General features: G+C 36.7%; 1 protein-coding gene across 1 annotated transcript in view; it reads right to left on the bottom strand.

The window, feature by feature from the left end:
* Nucleotides 1-2,172: 2,172 nt before the first annotated feature.
* Nucleotides 2,173-26,119, bottom strand: part of slc22a23 (solute carrier family 22 member 23) — a 52,110-nt gene continuing 28,163 nt past the window's right edge. Inside the window, exons 4-10 of the mRNA XM_058753812.1 lie at nt 17,703-17,871; nt 16,224-16,351; nt 14,861-14,963; nt 14,189-14,418; nt 9,775-9,807; nt 7,792-7,915; nt 2,173-6,934 (exon numbers count right to left, since the gene is read on the bottom strand). Of these exons, the coding sequence (XP_058609795.1) occupies nt 5,653-6,934; nt 7,792-7,915; nt 9,775-9,807; nt 14,189-14,418; nt 14,861-14,963; nt 16,224-16,351; nt 17,703-17,871 (2,069 nt within the window). The 3' untranslated portion in view covers nt 2,173-5,652. The remainder of the gene's footprint in view (nt 6,935-7,791; nt 7,916-9,774; nt 9,808-14,188; nt 14,419-14,860; nt 14,964-16,223; nt 16,352-17,702; nt 17,872-26,119) is intronic.

The following is a 26,119-nucleotide window of genomic DNA, read 5'->3' as shown; positions in this document are numbered from 1 at the left end:
CCAATAAAATAAACATTTTTAGCGAATTATTGGCCTTCTGGAAAGTATGTTCATTTACTGTATATGTACTCAATAACTTGGTAGGGACTCCTTTTGCTTTAATTACTGCCTCAATTTGGCGTGGCATGGAGGTGATCAGTTTGTGGCACTGCTGAGGTGGTCTGGAAGCCCAGGTTTCTTTGACAGTGGCCTTCAGCTCATCTGCATTGTTGGGTCTGGTTTCTCTCATCTTCCTCTTGACAATACCCCATAGATTTTCTATGGGGTTCCGGTCAGGCGAGTTTGCTGGCCAATCAAGCACAGTAACACCATGGTCATTGAACCAGCTTTTGGTACCTTTGGCAGTGTGGGCAGGTGCCAAGTCCTGCTGGAAAATGAAATCAGCATCTCCATAAAGCTTGTCAGCAGAAGGAAGCATGAAGTGCTCTAAAATTTCCTGGTAGATGGCTGTGTTGACTGTGGACTTCAGAAAACACAGTGGACCAACACCAGCAGATGACATGGCAGCCCAAATCATCACAGACTGTGGAAACTTCACACTGGACTTCAAGCAACATGGATTCTGTGCCTCTCCACTCTTCCTCCAGACTCTGGGACCTTGATTTCCAAATGAAATGTAAAATTTACTTTCATCTGAAAAGAGGACTTTGGACCACTGAGCAAAAGTCCAGTTATTTTTCTCCGTAGCCCAGGTAAGATGCTTCTGATGTTGTCTCTGTTTCAGAAGTGGCTTGGTAGCCCTTTTCCTGAAGACGTCTGAGCGTGGTGACTCTTGCTTCAGTCCACACTCTGAAGCTGTCACAAGTGTCTGAATCGGCTTTGCTTGACAGTATTCTCAAGCTTGCAGTCATCCCTTTTCCTACTCAAATTCTTCCTTCCAGTCAACTTGGCATTTAATATGCTTTGATACAGCACTCTGTAAACAGCCACACCTTTCAGTAATGACCTTCTGTGACCTACCCTCTTTGTGGAGGGCGTCAATGTTCGTCTTCTGGGTGATTGCCAAGTCAGCAGTCTTCTCCATTATTATGGTTTCAAAGAACAAGAGATGCCCAGAATTTGTACTGTAGGGATGGTCATTAATTGAAACTCAAATGTAAATATTCTAATATTTTGAGATACTGATTTTTGACTTTCATGAGCTGTAAGCTCTAATCATCAAAATTAAAACAAAAAAACTTTTGAAATGTTTTACTTTACATGCAATGAATCTAAAATATATGAAAGTTTCACTTTTTGAAATAAGTTACAAGAAAAAATGAACTTTTTCACGACATTCTAATTTATTGAGATGCACCTGTATGCCATATTGAACTTAATGTGGATTAAACCAAGGCTGTGAGGGACAGATTTACAGTTTTTACAATGGTACGTAAATAATAATGGTCCTAGATCACGTCATTTTCACCAATTATTTTCTGGAGTTTTTCCCTATTGAACTTTTTTTTCCCCCCAGACATTTTGTCAGCTGAAGAATCGCATGTTGTTAAACAACAGTACCATCCATTGAAGACACTGCACTACAGTCCCTCACAGCCTCATTTTCATTCAGAGTTAAACAAGACATTACTCTAAGCCTAAGGTAGATGTGATGTGAAACATTTCTTAAATTAATAATGATCCTGTGTCTATGACTGAAGGATCTGACCTGTGTTTTGATAGACTTTCTCATGATCACCCAGTTCACAAAATACTTCACAAGAAACTTGAGAAAATATATCCATTTACTGGAGTATTTTGCATTACTGGATGTTACTGTTGGATGTTTAACATTTTCTATCGTAAAACAGTTGTCAAAGATAAAATATACTGGCAATCTGCATCTTAATTCCTGTTAAAACTGATGCGTCACTCTAGAAATCATATTCAGCTTCTCTGTAGAGTAAATAAATCTTTGATTTTATTGGCCATCTCAGTCATTTCCACATTGATGAACGCTGTTGCTGAGGCAGACCAGGCCATTTCTAATTCTGGTGGTTATGGCCCTGCACTGACAATTGCTTTGTAAATTAATTGGACATACATTCAACAAGCATACAGCCCGTTTGGACTGCTTATCCATCTGTGGCTGTGCTTAGTGTGTGTGTATATATAGGCCTATAATTCTGCATTATTCTGTAGACTGTATTTTATCAGCCAACATGTTTACACATTCATCAGTAAACCAATAAATATATCAATAAATATATTTTATTCAATAACGTATATTACGACACATATGACTTTATTTACATGTGCATTATTTATGTTAAAAAATGTACATTAAACCCCAAAACAATAAATTTTTTGACATTCATCCTCTTGCCAGTATTCTTGTTTCTTACATTCTGAGGGAATACCTGCATTAAATACCCTTTTCAAGTATATGAGATATACTCAAGATATCACAAATTTGAATTTAAAAGAGTTTGCATTGGCTCTAACATTCATTTTTCCGAGATCACTCCAGACAGATCAGTTTAAAAAAGGTCAGTTTGATGTGGTTCATATCTATAGTGCTTCATCTGCAGATGTGGAGTGCACCTCACTGCAGCTGTTCTCTCTTATTAACAGTCAACCTTTGCATGCTATGCGTAAGACTGGCATGTCAAGCGATTCTACCTGAAAACGAGAAATATTGTTCTTTTTAGGCTGACACTTGTGCGTTAGTTGCCTATGGAAGAGTCGTCACAGTATAGCTTTCTCATGTGTATTCTTAAGTGTCAACTACAGCATTTAACCTGTTCAAAATGTTACATTAGAGCAAAATGCAGGACTGTGTTTTTTGATCTTGACCTTAATGAATAATTCATAATGTCTAGTGTCAAATAGTGAGCTGAGAATTCAACGTTGTGGAGGAAGAGATTTGACCCAAAACATACCTTCTCCAAGTAAATACACAAATCATTCTAGCTGCACAAGCACAATTTCACGTGGTTGTTTTGAATTACAATCTTGACGCTTTAGAATGCAAGCATGCATTTCTTTCTCAGTATTGCTGCAATAAGCATTATAGCAGACTCTTTCAGATCAACTGCTCTCATGGCAAATCAAACAGTTTGAATAATCTTGCTGAGCAAGTTTTGTATGTTTGAAACTAATGTGGTTCAATGGCACAAGCACTGAAGGTAAAACTATTGCCCTCATAAATATCGATTATTAAGAGCGACGTTAAAAGAGCTCATGTTAAGCATGCACTGGCCGAACATTCATGTCAGTATTTGCACACTTGGCCTAATCTTTCTCCAGAATTCTTGGCTAGGAAATGAAGTTTCATTGAATGCTGAATCCCCTTTGGGACTTAGACCTTAAAAATGTGAGTCTTTGTATTGCTTTAAACAGTTTGGACAAATCTCAAAGCCAAATCATACTAACAAGTCACATTGCGACTGCAAATGTAAAAGTGTGATTTTTCTTTTGAGATTGTTCTTTTGATGTAACATGCTTGAAAATGACTCATCATCATTCAGGATGTGTATATATCAAATGTAACAACAGTAGCAAAAGCTAAAGCAGGTCACCAGAAACAGCAGAAGAAGGCCATGGTATATTTGAGAAGAAAATGCCCCGTCCTTGGAATAACTTGAAATACAAAAGATGTCATTTAAATGAACAAATAATCAAAAACCTTTCTACAAATTTTACATACTTCAGGGCAATAATACTATTTATTGAAAGTAAACAGAAACTAAACATTAGCTTGAATGATTAAGAATATGCCACAGTCATTGAAAAACATTCTTTTCATTTTATCCAAAGTAATGTTACATTTGGTGCCAAGTACATGTCCGAAATGAATTGTTTTAGCCAGACTTATGAATAAGCACACCCACCTGATACCATATTTTAGGGGATATTTTTAGCAATTAAAAACTAGTATTGAATATTAGTATTCTTCACTGATTTTTAACAATTTAAAAAATCTGAAATGTTTTAAACTCATGGCATGGGTCGCACATTATAAACACATTATTGCTGTGGGTATAAATGTACCACAAATGAAAGATGACAATTGTAGTCATTCCTCAAATTATTATTTGTTCTCATTACTTCCACATCATTCATTGAAAGTTTCATTTTTTTTCATGTTCACATGCTTTTTTTTGTCACTGTGAACAATAAAGTGCCACAGACATGGTAACAAAATACCAATGGGCATACACTCATTGATACAGACATAGTAACCTAAAATATGTTTTTTTTTTTTTTTTTTTTTAAAGCAGTCAGTACCACTGTACATCAGTACCACAATAGCATAAATTACAAAAGTTTTCACATTCACAATACGTCTGTTGCATACACTTGATTGAGTGTATTGTGGTTAAGACACACAGCCATGAAGTACATCATCTGTATCCCTCAAAATTATTTTCCCCCCACCAGAATCTAGTGATTAGCTTAAAAAAAACATTAGCTTAATAAAACATACCACACGAATACCATTTTGAGCAGTCTCTGTGTAATGTCTATTTTACATCAGGTTTGGAAATATGCATTTTTGTCTGCACTTACTCTTTTGTACACAGAAACTGGCGTTTCTTCGACACCCAATTCATAGAGGTATTTGCCTTCCACTTCAAGACACATTGGCAAACATTCCCAGTGTTAAATATACAGTGTTTGGGCTTTTGAGAAATTCCCTTTGATACTGGACTTCACAGATGCCGTATTCCCACCTGAATATTGCAAAATTTAATGGACTTAATTACAGTCAAATGATTGAGAGAAAATGACTCAGAATTAATCACATTTGACTAATGTGATCCTACCTGTTGTTAATTACCATCAAACAAGCAGATATCAGTAATTACTAGATTATATGAAATTCCAGAGTGGGAACTTGTCACTATTGGTCTTAGTGATCGTAATAACACAAGCTCAATGATGACACGGAAATTTGGATCTAGCTGCCCAAAAAGCAGTTACTGGCACCACAGTAAGGGGTCGTTCACACAGAACGCATCTTTACATGCCTCCGCAATGTTTCTGTCAAATAAAACAATTGCCATGCCAACTTGATACTGTCAACAAAAGCTTGCAACTCTTGCCCCGCCTCTGGGTCGTCTGATTGGTCCGCTGTTTTGGAACTGACATTGATGAGCGGCACTGTGTGTAAAAGTTGAAATTCTTTTGACACCACATCTTAAGGACGTGGCGATAGTCGGCACCAATAGCCTCGTGGGCAGCACGCCGACAGATAGCGCCATTGCGCTACATGCATCCCAAGTTCGAGTCCTTGCTTACGGACCTTTCCCAATCCTGTCCCCCCTCTCTCCCACATTGCTTCCTGTCTAATAACTGTCTTAACATAAAGCAAAAATGTCCAAAATCATGTGCGAGACGCATCATACACATCCGTCTACCATGTTTACATATAAAAACAATGGAAAATAGCGGTTTGGAATGGAAAAACGCGCTTTGTGTGAACGACCCCTAAGAAGGCTGTTTAATTCATTGAAACCAACGGAGAGTAAAAACCCTTTGAGCATCAAACCTTATGGTTGTTCCCTTTCAGTCAAATCCTTTTATACCTTCTCCTTGCATTGCCATTCTTGGGTCATGGCTGCTGGAAAATAAAAATACTTCTAACAATGACTGGCATGAGCCCCCATGACAAGAATTTCTTCTTGATAATAAGGCTGTCCACCAAGTCTCATGGAGCGAACGTGTCCGTCATGAAGACGTCTCCCCATTGGCAGTGTTGGTTTCTGTGATGGGCAAGTCAACGTCTGAAGGTGTACCTGAGTCAATAGGTGAGGAAACAGTCAAGTTCGTCATAAGTGGGTGGCTGGATTCTGTAACAGAGTCGGTGGTTGTGGCATGAGGTGCAGCTGAACCCACAGTGGCAAGAAGAGTAGTACCATTACTTAAGGTTGGCTCCAATACAGCTGGTGAAGGGGGGCCAGATTCTATGGAGTTAATCGCAGGTTGGGCGACTAAATGTAACAATGGAGTGCCGGGATCTATGGGTGAAGAAAAGGATTGAGCTGGGATGGCATTAACTTGACCAAACTGGTCCGGCATTGGTGGCAAAGACAGTTCTGTTGGGGAAGAGGACAGAATTTCAGTGACTAGGTGAACGGGAGAGTCTATTGAGGAAGAGGGAGGAATGTCATTTAAAGGCGGAGTGGGTGATTGTCCAGTGGATGCGCAGAGAGGAAAGGTTTGGGCGGGACCTGCAGAACCCACTTCAGTTAGGATGTTGATATCATTAGCAACTGGCAAGGGGAATTCAGCATCTGGTGTACCTATATCTAAAAGCGAAGGAGTTTGGAGATCGGAAGAAGTCGGGGACTCCAGGGTAGAATCGGTGATCAAAGGAGGTTCCGCAGTTGAAGGCGGCAGAACAGCTGGAGATTCTGGTTTAGGTGTCTGAATGTAATTAATAGCGATTGGGGTTGAAGTGTTTGGGATAGAGGCAAGGAGAGGATGCTCTATGGATGAGGCAGAGGTTTCCGGCATGGACGCAGATCTGGGATACTCTTGCTGGATTTCATCTGGCTCTTGGGTAGAAGTCAATGACTTCATACTGAACAGCTGTGCCTGGCCGGTCACTTGCTGGACAGGGGCATCAATGAGCATCTGAAGATCGACGGCGGATGAGGCTGTGGAGTCCATAGTGGAAATAGCAGTGGCAGCTGCTTCGTGGAGAGGCGTATCGCCTACCCTCGCGTACTCGCGGCTCTCGGACTTGGTCAGCAGAAGGCGCTGCTCGCCCGGTCTGCGAGGCGGCAGTAATGGTTGGCGGGTGTAGCTTTCACCATCCGCTAACGTTTCTGGAAGCGGTCGATTGCGAGTCTCGGGCAGCAGCAAGATGCAAATGATGCAGATAAGAGTGCAGCAGGCGAAAATGATGTGATGCAGAAAATAGCCTTTCTGGTTATGCAGCTCCATGATGGGTGACGTCAGCATGCCAAAACCAGCACTGGCCAGGACGAGGCCTAGACCGCCACCCCTAGACAGCACACAAAACAAACAAGGAAAAGATATTTATCAAAACACTGGCCTTAAAGTGCCCCTATTATGGATTTTTGAAAATGACCTTTCATGCAGTGTGTAACACAGCTTTAAGTGAATGAAAACATCCTGCAAAGTTTTAAATATAAAAGTGCACCATGTATAAAGTTATTGTCTCTCAAAAGAAAGAGTCGACTGAATCGTTGAAACGAGTCGTTTTTAAAACGAATCCCAAGCCGTTTCATGTTGATGTCAATATGAAACATTAGCATATTGCCTGCCCACTTGTTGCATGCGCAGACCTGGGAAAACTTGATTTTTGAGTTGGTCTGAATGAAAATGCAAATTCATTCTTGCCACTAGGTGCCACTTTTGGAGCAGTAAAATAGCTGTTTTCCCGATAACGCTGTACACAAAGCAGCACTGTTCTCACAAATGCTGCTTTTATTATGAAATGGAAATGAAAACGACCAATCAACGCAGATTAACGTCACGCAAAGGAGGGGTTTGGAAAAATTAATCTTTGAGCAAATAAGGTAAAAATAAATGCATATTATAAGACAATGAAAGTGTGTTTTGACCTTGCATGCATGTCAACCTGTTGTTGGGGATTCCCAAAACCAAAATATGAACCTTTCATAACCCATAATAGGGGCACTTTAAATATCAAGGGGTTTTTAGGCACATTTTATCATCTGGCATAACTGGAAAAAATATCCACAAAAAGCAACTATGAAAATAAGCACTAGGGTCAGCCACACCCAGATTTACAAATTGGATGCAAATTACATTACAATCCAAACAAGAAAGAGTTTTTCCCATAATCTTAGAAGTCGCCCATGTGGTTTAGCTCACCTAATCACAGTTGGGGTGATTTCAGCACAAAAAAAGATGCTTAGGTTGCTGACAGCGTGGGAGGAGAACATGCCAATGATGGAGAAAGCCATTGAAAATTTGGAGTTCAGCGTAACAGAGTTGTCTGTGGGGAGTGAGAAAGACAACATGGTGAGTCATTTGCTTTTTTTTTTCCTCAAAAAAGAAACATCACATAAGCAGCATAAAAATGGTGTATAGCTCATAAAAAATGTTTTCATCAAATGTGCATGTGATGATATTTATTGAAATAATGCTGAAAGGGGGATATCTTGAAAAAGATACACCCCCAAATACTGCTCACTATGAAATGAATTTTTTTTTTTTTTTTTAATTTTAAAATTAATTTATTTTTCTTCTTCATTGCTTATTTTGTTTTGGGTTAACAACAACAACAACAACAACAACAATAATAATAATAATTTAAATATTTTTATTAAATTATAAACATTAAAATCAATAAAGAAATATATTACTACAGCAATAATACTATTGTACTGTAAAATAAAGTATTTAGTAGTAACAATAATGACAATGCTAATTTGTCTTAATTTGTAGAGGTTCTATAGTTTATATTGAGATCTTATAGCTTTTCTTTTGTTGACAACAGATTTATGAACTATTCTCAAGTTTGGGATGATAGTCCATGTCATACGTGATCAAAACTCACAACAGTTGCACAAATTACAGAGTTTGTGTGAAGCTGAAGCAAACTGATGTGATCTACTCCAGGACACTGGGAGCAGTGCATTATGAACTGCTCGTGTGTAAATGAACACAGTGCCGCAATTCGCTCTGAAAAATACGGCCAATTATCGCTGTGAGTATCACCTTTTCATATACTCGCAAACACAGATTTTTATTTCACACGCATGCGGAGTGGACGCTGGCTGAGACGCTAAGGTTGTTCAGCACACAGTCACTAGATGGCACCGCTAGCTTGTGCAATGCTGTTGGATACGACACCATCCATGCGTTAAACAAATTATTACAAATGTATATGAAAATGCATAATTTCCCCCTTGGTTTTAAACAATTAATGTGGGTCATAATTCAAGGCAGAAAATATGGAAATACAAAAAAAAAAAATAAATCACATTTCTTAATACTGTAGATCCCTGTCTGTGTAAAGACAAGAGAACATAACAGTCCCTGGAGTCTAAGGAAAAGACAATCACCGCAAGAGCAGAGAGACAGACCACAGCTGGCCTACTGAAACAAAAGAATCCTCTTAAAATTAAACGTTAAGACCAAAGGATCATAGGCATCTTTTGCCAACCAAAAAACTAAAACTAAAAATAGCTTACAGAAGATATGTACAACACAGAAAAAGCATCTTCTAGAGTCTAGACTGTAATTTATATAAAAATGCAATTATATCAGAAGTGCCTAAAAGTATTTAAGAGTAGGAATAAAGTGTTTCATGGCCAAATAATTGATATTAATATAATTGGATGAGGCGTCCTTGCGTGCAAATAGCTTCTTCCTTTATTGTTTGTCACTTCATTGCCATCACTTGAAATTAGGGTTAGTACTAATCGCGTAGTATTTTGCAGACTACTAACTGTGAACGAATAACTACTTGGTACTGATTCATTTTCTTTCTTTTTTTGTGAATAAATGCAAAAATATTATTTGAAAAACTGTTGATTGCCGTTACTAAAAGCTTCAGTACATCTGGTCCAAAGTGTCACTTTTTTTTTTTTCAGTTTAGTGTGTAAATTCTGAACCAGCAGCCTTGTGCAAAAATAACAACTGGTTTCTCAAACAGCCCAGTCTGCCATTGGTCAAAGTACATAGTCTATACCCAAACTCATTGCATTGGTTGAGTTCATGCATAACCAAAAAAAAAAAAAACAAATACACACAAAGAGCAAGGTTTTGAGAGCACAACCGTGTTTTACACTTATTATTACACATCAATAAAGAGAAAACTGCATAAATAGCATAGTGTTTATACTTTACCAATATTCAGTTGAACACTGTACTTCCCCAACACTTCATTCATCATGGACGCATCACATAGAGGGGGAAAAAAACAAACAGCAAATGAGACATTAAAGTAGTTTGCAGCTAAAGGCTAGTAAAGAAATATATGCATGTGTGCTTATAAACATGAATACAAATCTCAGTATGCTTCAAATGATCAGGGATGAAATCCAATTAAGCCCTTTCATTAATATGCTCTTCTGTCATTTCTAAACCATAAGTCTGATGAGGTACAACAGGTTTAACAGCATTTTAATACTGGAGAGCAATTTTAAGGGAAGCAATTCTGGAGCAAAAATTCATAGGACAGCAGTAACCCTATTAAAGTTTTGTGTCCAAAATCACATTGGGGGGTGGGGGGGGGGGGTCATTTACAATTTCCTGCCATTCACATACAGATGTGGGATCTTCTTTGAGCCATTTCCTTGTAATGGCCTTCTTACTGGTTGCTAATAATATATTAAAGAGGTATATATCCTTTGTTATTTTTGAAGAAGAAATTCCCAAGTACATTGTTTTAAAGTTACACTCAAGATTCAATCCCATTATAGCATTTATCTCTCTATTCAGATCCTGCCAGTAAGCACGAATAATATTACAGTCCCAAAAGATGTGAAAATGGTCAGCCATTACATTTCCACATTTCCTCCAGCATTCACCAGCGTTTTGATTTCCAGTTTGGAATTTTTTTTATTCTTGGAGTTATGAAAAACCTTATTATATTCTTCCAAGTAAATTCCCTCCATGAATCTGAATTAGTTGTGGTCATCTGTGTTTAGCCATTCTTCTTCTGTTATAGTTATAGTGGCTTCCTTTCCCCATTTTTGTTTCACATACATTGTTGAGTGTTTTTTTGTTGACATTAAACAGGAATAAATTCTTGATACAAGTTTCTTATTCGCCTTCTTTTTATAAGTATCTACACATATCTGTACTATTGTTGATCCCGTATCTTCTTGATCTCTTATATTTTTATTAAAATAGCATCTAACTTGAAGTTAACGGGAAAAGTCTTGTTTATCTTGCTAAGTTATATTTATGAGAAAGTTGTTGGAAACTCTCTAGTCCACTCTCGGTAGAGATGGCAGAAGGATGTTATACCTTGTAAGCTCCATTGATTAAATCTCAGATCCAGTCTTGCTGGTTTAAACTGCAAGTCATGTTCCACCCATCTCAGTATCCTTCCTTGTCTTTCAGTTTTAGAATTCCTTAATTCTTCATACAAAATTTCCAATGGAATCTTTGTCAAACAGTTCAATTTATGTATCTCCTAGTAATACCTGAAGGGGTAATTCAAGTTGTGACTGTTTAAAATCTTTCCACTTTGTACAATATTCATCGTTACACCAGCAAACTAAGCGTCTTAGCTGTGCTGCCTTACAGTAATCGTCTAACGATAGCAGACCTCTCCCACCCTGATCTTTAGGAAGTTGTAGAGTGTTAAATCGCACTCCAGGTCGCACACTTTTCCAGATGAAACGGGATATTCGTTTTTATCCATTCATCAAATTGCCTTTTTGGTATTTCTATTGGTAAAGCTTGAAAAAGAAAGTAATCGTGGCAATATATTTATCTTTATTATCTGTACTCGGTTATGTAGGTCTAAAGGTAGGAGAAGCCATCTGTTCAAGCCCATTTTTATCATTTCTGTAATGGGACAATTTCATTTCATAGATAGTTGATAGGTCTGCAGGAATTTGAACTCCAAGATATTCAATGGAGGATGTATTCCATTTAAAAGTGTATTCATTAGGTATTTTATTACTTGGATTATAATTACACAAGAGAGTGCATATTTAGTTTATATCCTGAGTATAATCCAGATTTTACAAGAGAATACATCACTTTGGGTGAAACAATAACACATCATCAGCGTATAACAAATCTTGTGTTCTATATCCTTATCTACAACTCCTCTTATTTCTGTATCGTCTCTGATTAGCTGTGCCAACGGTTCAATAAATAACGCAAATAGGGTAGGGCTTAACGGGCACCCTTGTCGACATCCCCGTTAATATTTTGTTTTGCATTGATCCAATTGATGGTAAATCCAATGCGGGTAAAAATTCTTGTATGCTTGCAGGGTGAATATAATTTCTCCGAGTATATATATATATATATATATATATTCCTTATCAAAAACCTGTTGTATTTCTTCCAATTTATGACACATCTTTTTAGTTCTGGGATCTCTAATTTTAAATATACTCCTCTCCGCCTGCTGTTTCCTTATTCTCCAAGCCATAAGCTTTTTTTTTTTTGCTTTTGGACCGTTTTCATAAAATCTCTGCTTTATAAATTTCAGTTTTAATTGTATTTGTTCATCACATATTTTATTACGCTCCGATTTAACTTCTTTTACCCTTTTCAAAATAGTTGTATGATTTTTCCTACCATATTTAGTCTCTAACTCTTTAAGTTGTATGTTCAGATTCTTTAAATATTTCTGTTTATGTGATGCCCACATTATGAGTTTACCTCGCATAACAGCCTTAGCTGCATCCCACAGGGTACAGGCTGACACCTCTCCATTATCATTATGTATTAAGTACTCAGAGAGTTATTTTTTAACATATTCTTTACATGCTAAATCATTTAAATGATTAACATTGAGTCGCCAGAATGTCTTTTTCGGTTTACTGTCCAGGAACACTGTAAGGCACGGTCTGAAATGTCCCTTGCTCCTATTTCACAGTCCTTCACTCCATGTCGTTCTGAACCAAACATAAAAAAATAATCAATTCTAGAGTGAGACATACAAGCAGAGGAAAGGAAGTATATTCTTTTTTGGAGGGATATAGATCTCTCCACACATCTATTGAGCCTAATTCTTTCATCATATTTCTCATTTGTCTAGCTTCCCGACTAATTTGCTTGATGGAAGAGTTGTCCAGTCTCCCCACAGATCAATGTACCAGAAGCCTCCTTGGCTATGATAGTAAATATTTTTTTTAAAGAAATACTTTGTCTTCTCCAGGTGGTCTGCATGTATACATTGACTAATATGATTTCGTTTTGTGGTCAATAGTCCCTTTTACAAGGCTATATCACCCTTCTCTATCAGTAATTTCAGAAAACTTACTTTGTTTGAAATTAATGTTACTACTCCCCGTTTACGACCATTATTATATTAAGAAAAAAAATCTCTAAATTCCATTTTCCCTAATTTTCCATGTTCTGTGTCAGAAAGATGAATCTCCTGCCAAAGGATTCTGTGTTGATTTTCTCTTTTCATTTTAGCAAGAAGTTTACTTCTTTTAATTGGATTTAGTAAACCATTAACATTCAAAGTAATTACCCTATATTCCTGTCTTGGCATGCAATCTAATCAAGTGTTGTAAGGATTGAGGTGACCAAAACATGCAAAAAAAAACAAAACAAAAAAAACATGAACGTTGAGCCACATAAAAACTTTGCTGGAAAACCTGTTGTACACAATCTGCGTCATGCCTTCTGTTGTTTGATTGAGAGTTTACACTTTTTTAACAAGTAAAACGTCCACCTTCAGCTTCGTGTCTTTTTGCTGTGAAATCTCTACTGACTTTTATAAAGTAAACGTAAGATTTAATAATATTGTTAGTGATATTTCAAGATGAACACTTACTGGACTGAAGCAACAGGTTTGGAAAGTTATGGATACATCATTTTTAGAAAATCATGTTAAAATATGAATCGTCAGTAATGATCAATCAGGCTTTTAAGAAACATTTCTTTGTTCATCTCTCAATCATCACTGTGTTGCATTGCATTATATGTTTTGATCAAACTAAGCATTTAAATATCATCTTACTAAGCCATTATTGTGGATACAGAGTGACGACTATTGTGATATTTATTTTACTGATCGTTTTATGCAAGTAGTCTGTTATTCTAATATAAAGATGGCACTGATTTACAGTTAAAGCATCAGAATTCCATCTTACTTTTTGGTCATAAAAATATCAGCATCTGGACCAAATTGCACATTTTTGCTGAGTTTGGGCCTCTGAATAAAATGTATATGTTGTTTTTCCTCCTCCATATTCTCCTATATCATACTATACTGTATGAGCCATAAAAGTCTGATGTGTCAAATATGATTTTTTTGTGTGTACTTAAAGATTTAATAAACTGTCCAAAAATTGAACATTTCATACATTTGACACATTCTGCATACAATTTCTCCAAATCTCTCCATTGTCTTTTCCATGCATATGCACACTCTTTAAAAACATAAGAATGAAGCATGTACAGTATGTTTACATGGCCACATGAGCCGGCATCTCCGGCAGAAACTCAGATGTGTTAAAGGACTTAAACACTAAAACGGTGTGACAGTGATTCTGTTTGATTGGGTTTAAGCCCCCACAGAGGGTCGTCCTGTGTGTTTGTGAGTTGTGTGTTCTCTCACGGTTTAGCAGGCCGAGCTGAAGGAGAGAGGCCAGGGCTGTGATGATCATAAACACGAGGAGTCCCCCGCGCCGCCCCATCATGCCCACGGCAGGGCAGAGCGCCACGCATGATGCCACAGCAGTGCCCCCCATGGTGTAGTATTTGGCATAGAAATTAGAGAACACGGAGGTCGGCTGGTCTTCCGTCAGACTGCGTGCAAAGCAGTGGTGTATCCCGTAACCTGTCAGTCTGAAAGACAAAGACAAAAAGAGGTTTTTGGATGCCAGAGTTAAAGGAACAGTTCACCCTAAAATGAAAATTCGGCCATCATTCACTCACCCTCGTGCCTTTCCAAACCCCAAAAAATGTTTAAAACAAAAATAAAGAATTAATGAAACCTGAGAGGTTTCTGTCCCTCCACTGAAAGTCCACGTAACTAAAACTTACAAGATCCTAAAGGGTCAGCTGTTTATCAAATAAAGCGAATCTCTTCACAAGACTTTAATTCAATAGCTCAGTTTATAAGGAATCATTAATTTTATGACGCCTTTATGACCTTTTTGGATTCAGAAATGAGGTCAGGGAATGGCAGAATTGTCATTTTTGGGTGAACTACCCCTTTCAGCAGAATGTTTTTAATAATTAATAAGCATCCTATTTCACAGTCACACAGATGCATAAAGATATTTACGAGTTGACGCAGAGCACTACTATATTCTTCCACAGGTTCCTTGTGCCAACCATCTTCACAATGCATGTCTTCCTGGGTTGCTTTGGCAGGGCTTGGTTCAGCTCTGAAATCAATGCAGAAAACAAACAGCTTAATCAAACATTTAAAAAAAGAAAAATAGGTTTATGGAATAACAAATGGGATGACACTGCCTTCAATCATTTTGACAAGAAGTCTGTTTTCTTCACATTCAAATTCCACATTCTTGAGGAGAAAGAGTTTTGTATATTAATTGAAGTTACATTACAGGAATTACATTTTGATCAAAGATAATGAGGTCATATGCATGGATTTAACTGCAAAAAAATAAGCCCATTAACATGCATTAAGAAAACAAATAGGGTCAATTTTGATTTAATGCTGCCTTCAGCTCCTATTGGTTGTCACTGAATTAAGTCAAAAACTCTTTTGAAATGTTGAATTTTGGACAATTAATGCAATCAAGGTGTAGTTACTAGGTTTTGCCTTTGTAGGGCACTTTTCTCCTGAAATGTTTGCACTGCCAGCAGTAAGAGTCACGAACACAACTAACTGTTGACTTTAGATTGTGCACGCCTCCGTCTGACGGTGACAGGTCTTGTAAATGGAGGATACGGTATAGACATCTGGTTAGCTAAACCGGTTTAGTGTTCCACAGAAGAAAGTCATACCAGCGTTGAACAACATGAGGAAGAATATAAATAATGCATTATGAAAGACAGAGAACAGGCCTACATGTGAACAGTTGCACAGCCGACGCATTTCGCTGAGAATGTTGAAGTTTACACTAATTTGTGCGGATTAACCACACGGGCAATTGAGCAATTTATTTTTCTCCGGTAAGAGAAGCAATGCAGTCATGTGTAGAAATAGCTATTTAATGCAAACAAGACCATCCACTCACTGTCCCAGTTTGGGAAAATAAGACATAGAATAGTCTGTCAACCTTTCTTTGAAAGTCCTAAAACATTTCAGAATTATTTCGTAAGTTAAAACATGAGCTGAATGACGCCGCACTTAGAATCTGAAGCGCCAACAGTTTGTGTCAGAGGATGTCAAAAACTAGTTTGCATTGCAGTATCTAAATCTAGAAAGAATTCTACACAGATTGATTTTTTTAATGGGAGGTTGGCTGTGATGGTTTTCTCCGACTGGTAAATTATGTTTTTAGTCATTTTGCAATTGTTCAGACTTTTTTCAGATATTTTTCAGCATGCATTTTTCAAATGTATATCTTACCTAAAACTTACTATATTAAAGCTGTAATCTGTTCTAAACCTAATCATATTTTTCACATTATAAAGCTTATAAAAGTCCAGTGTTTGTTTTCTCTTTGCTTGTATACCTGTCATGAGCTCCTCTGCGTCCTCCTCTAGGTTGATGTTGTTCTTCTTGGCGACGCGCTCCATGATCCATTTAGAGCGATTGTACTGTTTCGTCGCTAGCAGCCAGCGCAGAGACTCCGGAAAAATCCTGATGAATGAAAACAGATATACTTTACTATATTATGATAACATCATATCAGACTACAGAGACTAATCTAATCTGTTCTGGGCTAAACACTTAGCAGAAAAACAGAGCATTATCACTGAACGTTAGCTGCTAAATAAAGAATTAAAACAATGAAACAAAGCAACTTACACAATTGATTAGAATAAAGTTTAAAGAATAAAGTGAACATTTGTTGATTTGCAGTAATGTTTCACGCTTCATATGAAGACAAAATCTTTCCACTATCACAATCTCTTAATTTATTTTGTTAAAATATTTATGTAAATTAAAATATGTTAAACATAAGAAATTTGTTATATACAAATGTTAAATATAGCATACTGTACATTTAAATCATGTACACTGACATTGTTCGTTTATTTTTTAATGCCATGTCAACAGCAAGGCTATCTTCACGGCACAAACAAAGTGAAACAAGTTGCACAATTAACAAAGATTAGAACAAGACAACAATTCTAAAATACATTCAGGGGATACTTACATTTTTTTTTTTTAATTAAATAAATATATAAACTGTAGTTTGACAGGAAAGGTATGATGGTGGTTCTTCACCGTTCCATAAATAACCATAATGTAAGAATGACCTAAACGCCGCCTAGTAAAAACAACTTGATCGTGTTTAGATTTTAAAGTACTAAAAAACCTTCTTATACTACAATTATTTCATATAGCATATTGTCAAAGCACTGATCTTATTCCATCTACCACTTGTTAGTAATATAAAAGATAATTTGCATACTGACATGAGATGATGTGCCATATTAGAGGTTTTATAAAGCTGTTTTATTTTACACAAAGTAAGTCACCAGTTGAATTGCATTATTATGATAACCTGATTTTAGACAATTTTGTTCACAGAATATATTAATCATGCTTGATAGTAAAAAGTACATTTTTACAATGGCCCCAGTAGCAAAAACTTTTGCTTTGGAGTGAAATAATGCAAGTACATTTATGATTATTATTGTTTGAAGTATTCTAGTTTTGTACATTTAAAATTTTCCGTTTATCTGTAATGCAAAGCCCATTTTCAGCAGTCGTTACTCCAGACTACTTTAAAAACCTTGTGTTATATAATCCTTCTGATGTGTTAATGTGGTTCTGCATTATCCGTGCAGTTGGAAATGATTCTGCCGCTTAATAAAATGCAGAAACAGTAGTGCAGTGTCTTTTTTCAGCAGCTGATGTCTTGAATGCACTTGCAATTTCAGAATCAATGTAAACTCACTGTCAGCATCAACAGGTCAAATTTTGGTTTTGAGAACAGCCAAACACAAAGATATTTTTGAACATCCACGGCACAGTTGCTTACCAGATATAGGACAGCATGAGAAAGAGAGGGCAAATTACGACTGCTTGCAGAATCTGCCAATCGCGACAGAGGACTGCCAGTCCCGGCATGAGCAACTGCCCCGCCAACGCCACAAAGTTTGCCACCATGGTCATGGAGAAACGCCATCCTGGCAGACACAGCTCTATCCCTGCAGACAAGAAAACACATCCAACATTAGAGCCAGTTCAAACAGAGACCTTAATAACTGCAACAATTAGAGTGATTTTTCTAAAGAGAAGGGGTGTTGGGAATTTAAACTGAGCTTTTGTCAAATCTAAAAATGTACTAGTGATTTAATAAAAGATGCCAATGTATTAAATGCTATTGTTATCATTATTATCATCATCAACTATCACCATAATTCGTTTCCAAATAGTATAGTTCATTACTTAAAAGCACTCGCTTTTTGCGATTGCAAAGCAATGCAGCAACTTGCCATGTTATAAGATTTAAATTGTGTGTGTGCATATTTTATGACTAAAAAGGATAGTTCACCCAAAACAGTCATCATTTACTTGTTCCAAACCTGTATGAGTTTCTTTCTCCTGTTGAAGACAGTTGATGCTAGCCATTGACTTGCGTAGTATGGGGAAAAATAAAATGCATTGAAAGTCAATGGTACCAGCTACTGTTACCAACATTCTTCAAAATATCTTCTTTTGTGTTCAACAGAACAAACAAAGGTTTGGAATAAGTAAATGATGACAGAATTGATCACTTTTGCCTTCAAGACACATTGCAAATGCCATATTTCACCATAACATGACATATTCAAGCTTTTAAAGAAAGTTTGAGCCATATTAGCCGTTTCCTTCCAAAGTTGCACATTTAAGTCGTGTAGAACATTGCGCAAAACATTTGCAAATAAAACAGTTTCCATCCCATGTGTTCAAGAGAACAAAACTGTCACTTCATTGGAAACTGGTGCAAAGTATTAACAATAAAAAATGAAAGTTGCCGCTAATACCTACATACTTTTCTACATGATAAATCATCCAATCAAATGATCTGTTGAGGATCTGCACATCAAGGAAATTATTATTTAAATGTGTTAACATTCAGCATTTGTATGCATTATCCTAAAACACATGGATGGAAACAATGCTATATTCATTTACAGTCTTTTTCTGTAAAAGACCCAAAACTGCTCATAATGTTCTACAGACACGGTTTCAGAGATGTTCCTTCACTTAAGGGACCTTAAAACAACTATGTAATGCATGCATGTCATCTGGCCTGTCATCTGTCTACAATTAATTCAGCGACTCATTAGTATTCATAACGCAGAAGCGCATGGCAGACAGCATGGGTGGTCTTCAATGACAGACCAGTACTGCAATATCAAATGATGGCAAAACCACAGAACAGACAGCAGGATCTGACATGGGTGAGCGCTTTGGGTTTGAGCTTTCCAAGGTGACAGGACTCAGAAAAACACTCCGGCGTGAACACAGTGACTGCACAATCCTTCAGAAAAGCCCAGAATATCAATGAGCAGCACTTCCCACAGGAACTGAATCATGCTCTGTGCTCAAAGACGGAGCTCAGTTGTGAAGCTGACAGGGAAAGCACTCTGTTTCTCAGCTACATGATGAAGAGCAGCATTACTAACACATGCCAACTCAGAACCCTATCTGTAAAAAAAAAAACAAAAAAAAAAAAAGAAAACTCACATTTTTTTCTAATCAATCATTTCACAAAAGAAAAAAAAGTTATGTTTTCAAGATTGAAATCATATAACAACAGTGTAAGCATTAATTATTTTAGACGTAGTATGAGCTTGAATCATAGAAACATGAAAAACTGTGTTGCAATGAATGTCACAAAAAAGCATTTTAGATTAACTTGCTTCAAATATCTGAAATCTGAATAATTTTAATAGATTTGTGGAAAAGACAACTTCACAGAACACCTTTGTCCACAGCAGTGCTAGTATAATTATTACAATAATTATTATTTTGAACTGTTTTTGTTTTATTTTAATTACATTTTAAGTTTAAATTATTTTAGTACATTAAGTATCCATAATATTCCCAACAAGCAACTATTATCGATAACAAGCCCATGAAAGTTCAAATTAAAGTGGAAGAAATTAAAATATGACATCCTGAAAAAAACATTTCAATCTTTTGTTGTCATTTTGATAATAATATGCGTTCATCAAACTGCTTTCTTGGGTTACACACTAGAGAAAACTGAAGGATATGAATGTACGGAGCCCTGTTAGGGTCATGCAGGTGAAAATAAAGACAATATAAGATACTGTAAACAAACAGCCTTTATACTGTAAGGAAGTAAAAAATTGGTTTTTCTAGAAATAAAGTTGAATTTGATTGCATCCTGAAGCCTATTTACAGCTCTAAGTGAACAGATTGTGATTTCAGAAAAATACAAGAGCTGTTCTTTCTGAATAGTTTGTCGGCTGTTAGTTTTTTGCAAATAGTTTGTTTTGCTTGTGCAGAGCAAGTGTAAAGCAGATAATGCGCTTGTGGTTTTGCAGATTTGGTAAGAGGATTTGGTAGATGAGTTAATGGTTTCACTGAGTGAGCCTCAAGTACCACTTTCAGTGATAAAATTGAAAAGAAAAAAAAAAACTGCAATTGTCATAATTTTTATTCCCAGTGAAGGACTTCAACAACATTTTGTGAAAATAACTGACTCTAAAGTTTATGGCTTAATGTAATCTCTAAATGATACACAAACAAAAAATACAAACTATGAAATAAATTAATAATTGCTTCTAAACACAATTATAGCCACATAGCATGTTTATGTGACAGGATAAATGGCAGGTTTGTGCATCAATCATCGAGTCAATTTAGAAGCATGTTAAAGTGTGGCCACAAATTGTGTTTGAATGATGAAACATCACTCTAGCAAATGTGTAAATGGCAATGAGTAAATGTGTATGCCATGAGTGATTTTCACCGGTGGGGGAAAAGTAATACTTCTCACTGCCAAGTTGTTTTGGATAAAAGTGTCTGCTAAAATAATAAATGACTAACCAATAAAGCTTAATAAAACATCAGAAATAATCAGTAATGCACTCACTGCAACCATATGAAATATGAAATCACTGAATAAGTGGGCAGAGGCAAATAAACTGACAGAAAGAGCTACAAATTTGCAAAATCATTAAAAAATATAGTTATTTCAAATTGTAATAATATTTCACAATCAGTGTTGGGGAAAGTTACTTTTAAAAGTAGGCTAATGCATCACAATATTGCGTTACTCCCACAGTTGCCAAGTCCGCGTATTATACGCGACTTTGGGCGTTGTTTTTTGTAAAGTTGCGTGAAAAAAATCCCTGGTGGCAGGTTGTGGTTTTTTGGGCTTATTTAAACAATTATGGTTGCTTGTTAGGGAAATCTGACAAGCAACTTTGTTTATTTACATATGTTCGCTGTATTCTCCAGTGCATTGATTGACACTCTGTCTGCTGCAGTTAATAGCCAACCAGTGCGTAATTTGCCAAATGTACCGCCTCCTCACTGGAGAAAAATCACATTCAAGAAGACGGCGCGTGACGCTGTAATCCAAGCAATGATAGAAGTAGACAGAGGAGTGGGATGACTTTCTTTCAGCCTAATTTTTACAATGTTTTTGTAATGTATTAATTATCAAGGGCTGTAATAAAAACAAGTAGTCCTATACTAATACTAAGAGTAAATACATTTGGTTTGAATACAGATCCCCTTTGAAGCATCTCTCCAACCCTATTCTGCTCACAGGTGATTGGAGACGAGTTTTGTTCCCACTTTTGTTGCAGTTTGCTGATTTTTGTAAAATAGCTTCTGTTTTTGCTTTTCAGATAAAAGAGTGGTTTCAGTTTAATATGTTGCAGGCTCATGTATTGGTAATAAATAATTGATAATAAAAGATGATGATAATAAATCATCCAAAAAATATTGGGCTTGTTTTTGAAGCTACGGTTGCTTATTTGTCTCGCGAGAGTTGGCTCTGTAACTACTACTTAGGCCCCATTTGCACTAGTGTTTTTGTTTTAAAACAGCGTTTCAGAATGAAAACGATCTCCGTTTACACTACACAACCAAAAACGCATGTCACATGACCATTCATGTAGGTACAACCATAGAGCTGTATACGTAGATTCCCTATTATTTAGATGGCGTGCGTGTCTGCGTGCTTGGAGCAGTCGAATGGGGAATCTTATCTATCCATCTATACACATCTATGGGTACAACAATGAGCATGATGTTATTGTTTACACTGCCGTCAAGGATACGCAGAGAGAATGTGGGCAGCCACGCCATCGTTTTCTAAAGTCTCAGTTTTGGTCCGTTTATACTGAAACGCAACCCCAGAGTTTTCAAACTAAAACGGGGTCTACAGCATTTTCAAAAGTCTCCGTTTTCAAGGGTAGAAAACGGCAAAGTAGTGTAAACGCTTTGCGTTTTAAAACGAAAACGCACTAGTGTAAACGGAGCCTTAGTTACTTTTTAATGGAAAGTAATGCGTTATGTTACTTTTGCATTACTTTTCAAATCTGTGCAGGGCTTGCTTGTTTGTTTTTAAATAAAACGTTCTATTTTTGGCAACGTAAAAGCCCTTTCACACCAAAAGTGAAATGAATAAGCCTCAGGCTGAAGGAAAAGTAAATTCACGTTTGTACAGTAGAACGTAGGAGAAGAAAGTTCAACCCTCTTCAGCAATAAAAAAAAATTACAATAAAGCACAATTGTTAGTTCATCTAAAGTAATTTTTGCTTATTAGTATGGTTGAATTGGATCAACAAAAGGTCAGCAGCAAAGGCATTGGTTAATAAAAGGATATTTGTGTTATTTAATCCATTTAAATATTGCAGGTTCGTGTCATATCCAAGTTTGCATTTGACTGTTTTTATTCATTTTGAGTAATACTGAATCTGTTTATGTGCAAGTGAGATGAATTAATCTAGTTCAGAACTACAATATCATCATGTTTACACAGTGCACACAATGCCACTGCACTCTCTCTCAACACAGGTACAGGAGAGCTGTCAGTCAAAACATGAGAAAACAAAGGAACTGAAGTTACTTGAAAAAAGTAATCTGATTACGTAACTAGTGTTACTCGTAATGCATCACACCCAACACTGTTCACAATTTCACTGTAGTTTTGATCAAGTAAATGCAGCCTTGGTGAGCTCACCTTCAGCAAGGCTTCAATAAAAACATTTAAAAATCATTTTTTTGCAAACGTTTGACAAGTACTGTAAGTCATTGTCTCAACTGAAACTGAACCTCTTTTCTCTCGCTTTTGGAAAACCTTCACGTCTATCCTCTCTTAAAATGCTGCCTATGAAGGCCACATACTAGGTTTTGGAACAAAGCCAGAGAGAGAGAGCGAGAACCTTAAGCTTCTTAACCCATCTGATCCAAATCCCCCATGCACGTTCCCACAGCTCAGCAGCTCCACACACACTCTTAACTAGCTAAATGAGGACATACAATAGATTTATATTGTTTTGATAAAGCTAATGACTACACATAACCCTAATCCGAACCATGATGATGTATAAAGTGTCGTCTGTTATTGAACTTGATGGAGTCTGTGGCGGAGAATCCTAACGACTGGTTTTCTGTCCACCAGCAGAGGGTGCCGTGAGGGATCAGGGTTGTTTGTCTGTTTGAGCCTGAGGCTGACATTATGACCTTCCCCTGTCACATGAGTCACTCATGGCTTCCTGCCAATATGTCACATATTCAAATGCATTCCATGCCAGGACTGCTGGCTTTCTGTGTCATGGAATGACATGAGGGTTACTGATTTTTTTTTTTCCCCCCCATCAGTGTCAAACAGTAGAGAATGGCACTAGTAATGCCGTGGACATGAGTCTGATTCCCAGTGAATGCATGGACTGATAAGTGAAGCTGTTGGCATCTGTTAGCAGATTTATAATGTTTTAGTGTGTCTGTGTCTGAAGAGAGAAAAGGAGAAAAACCACAGTGTCACACCTGGGTCTGCTAGTGAAGTGCAGGTGCTGTTAGATGTGGTGGTCTGGGTCAAAGGTCACAGATAAACAGCTGTTGATGCAGCTCTGAAGAACACAATCTCAGCACAACCATTGAACTTTACTCCAGTCAGCATACAAAACACTGACGGCACATCTTCTCTGACTACAACAGAGCTAAAGATTTGAGAACAAACAAGAAAGAAACAAAGAATGAAAAAGAAAAAGATATAAACAAATTCTTTTGAACTGGTTCTTTTTGGTGAACTAGTTGAATCAGTTCACTGAATCAAACTGAGCCGTCTGATACAGTTTGCAGCTCGAGCAGCACAGATCTACAGGTTACTCAATCAAAACTCACTTTCAGATGCCTGACGGTCACCCGACTCCAAATGAGCCAAATGAATCAACTGATTCAGAGCAAACAGTTTGACTCGGACCGAAGACTGATGAGCCGCTGATATGCGAAGGGGTGAAATTATGGGGGTGATTTTATGGTTTCTCACTGTTTATGTAAAAAGGTGAGCTGATGAAGACTAGTTTATTCACTTTATATGCTTTAGACATGCAACACCTCCATGTTTCTCGTCATTATTGGGTGCTTTAACAATATAATTGGTATTCGTTACATCACTGTGTGATTATGTAAACAAACTGGCGAATCGGTTATTGGAACCAGTTCACTATAACGAACTGTCCGAAAGAACCAGTTCGCAGAAAAAAATCAGAACTTCCCTGTTTGCCTGAGTCTCTGGGTTACAGGTAATGATGCTGTAAATAATGTTCAGTTTCTTGCACAAACTGATTATTTCGCTTCATAAGACCTCAATATATCTATCGTCAACTTTGTGTTGCCTGATATGCTTTTTTTCTCTCTCAAAGTGATGGTATAAAAGAGGACCACGGTTTCAGCTAAAAATCTTCTTTACTCTACTGAAGAGAAAAAATAAAAATAAAAATGGCCTATATTTTGGAGGGCCTGAAATTTTTCATTTTTGGGTGAACTATCCCTTTAATTACAAAAGCAACATGCAATTATAAGTCATAAATGATTGCACTGAATTGTAAATGTTTCATTTTTAGATTTGAGGTGTTTTCATTTTTATCATCATTAGAGATGTTTGTTTTCAAAAATGACCCAAAAAGCAGGTTTAAGCAGGTAGCCAGGTACGTTCGAGTTTATTTTGAGACAATTCTGGGTTGTTGCTATAACAAAGAACTTTGCTGCATGGCTGATTTGCTCTAATACAAGTTCACAGAACTAAGCAGCTGTGAGCACTGTGATGCCATTTAAAAGTGATATATTAGACTTATTTTTAATTAATAAGTCACCAATTTATGCAACACCAATTTATGAGTTATGCACAGAAATGAATTACAGATAAATGCCAGTAATTTCTAGGAAAAGCTCAAAATCTACATTAGGCCTGTGTCTAAAAGGCATTTTCACTGGATCATGATTTGTGATTTAATCTGCGAGTTAATCTATAGAAAAAACAGTCTTGAAATCTGGATGTCTTCAAAGGGCACAGACATGCTTATTTCATGAGCATCTGCCTTTGCTAATCTAATCCCATAAAGACTGTCGTCAACTATTCAAACTGTCACTGACCCTCGCCATTGAGCTGTTATCTAAGGCATCTCACTATGAATATTAGGACACTGTATGTACATAGAAAGCTCTGTGCACATGCACACATGATTGAATCAGTGAACTCATTAGCTAACGTTTCCAAGGATGAGAGAAATTTAACACTGGTGTGTGAAATTCAGCTAGCAGTTGTCTAAGGCACCACAAATAATCAAGTTTGTGACTGATTCTGTTATCCTGGGATATCATGCATCATAATACATTCATAACACCACAACAATAATTACATAGTTTATGAAATGATTAATCTGATAAATAAAATGATAGCTGCATGTTGCTAATGATCTGTTAAGCATTACATAATGTTTCTTAATGTTATTAAAGTATTAACAGCATAACTTCTATAAATAGAACATTACACTTCACATTTATGACTGGAGTCTTTTAGCTGTAATAAGTCTCACTCAAGGCTCATGAGTATTAATTATGCTACATGATGTTCATAGGGATTCATAGGATTGCTCATATATTGCTCATTTATCACCACCATATTGTTATTCCCAAGTATTCCCACGCATTCTATTGAATTAACAGGAAATCATATGATTTAATTGAGAAAACATCACTGTTTTCATATCTGAAGTCTCCCTGTACATTCTTACAAATGTCCTTAGCATGTAAATGCTTATTTGTTTAAAGTCTGGAATTTGACCTGCTTATTAAAATGTTACATTCATATTAATCACAGTAGCGAACATCAGAACAGCTGATGGACGAGACATCAACATATATTACAAATGTAAAAGTGTGCAATCTGAAATCCGAATAAAGATGTATGTGCATATTTAC

Source organism: Onychostoma macrolepis, chromosome 02 (genome assembly GCF_012432095.1).
Source record: "Onychostoma macrolepis isolate SWU-2019 chromosome 02, ASM1243209v1, whole genome shotgun sequence".
NCBI classification, from domain to species: Eukaryota; Metazoa; Chordata; class Actinopteri; order Cypriniformes; family Cyprinidae; genus Onychostoma; species Onychostoma macrolepis.
This window is presented reverse-complemented; position numbering and strand designations above follow the sequence as displayed.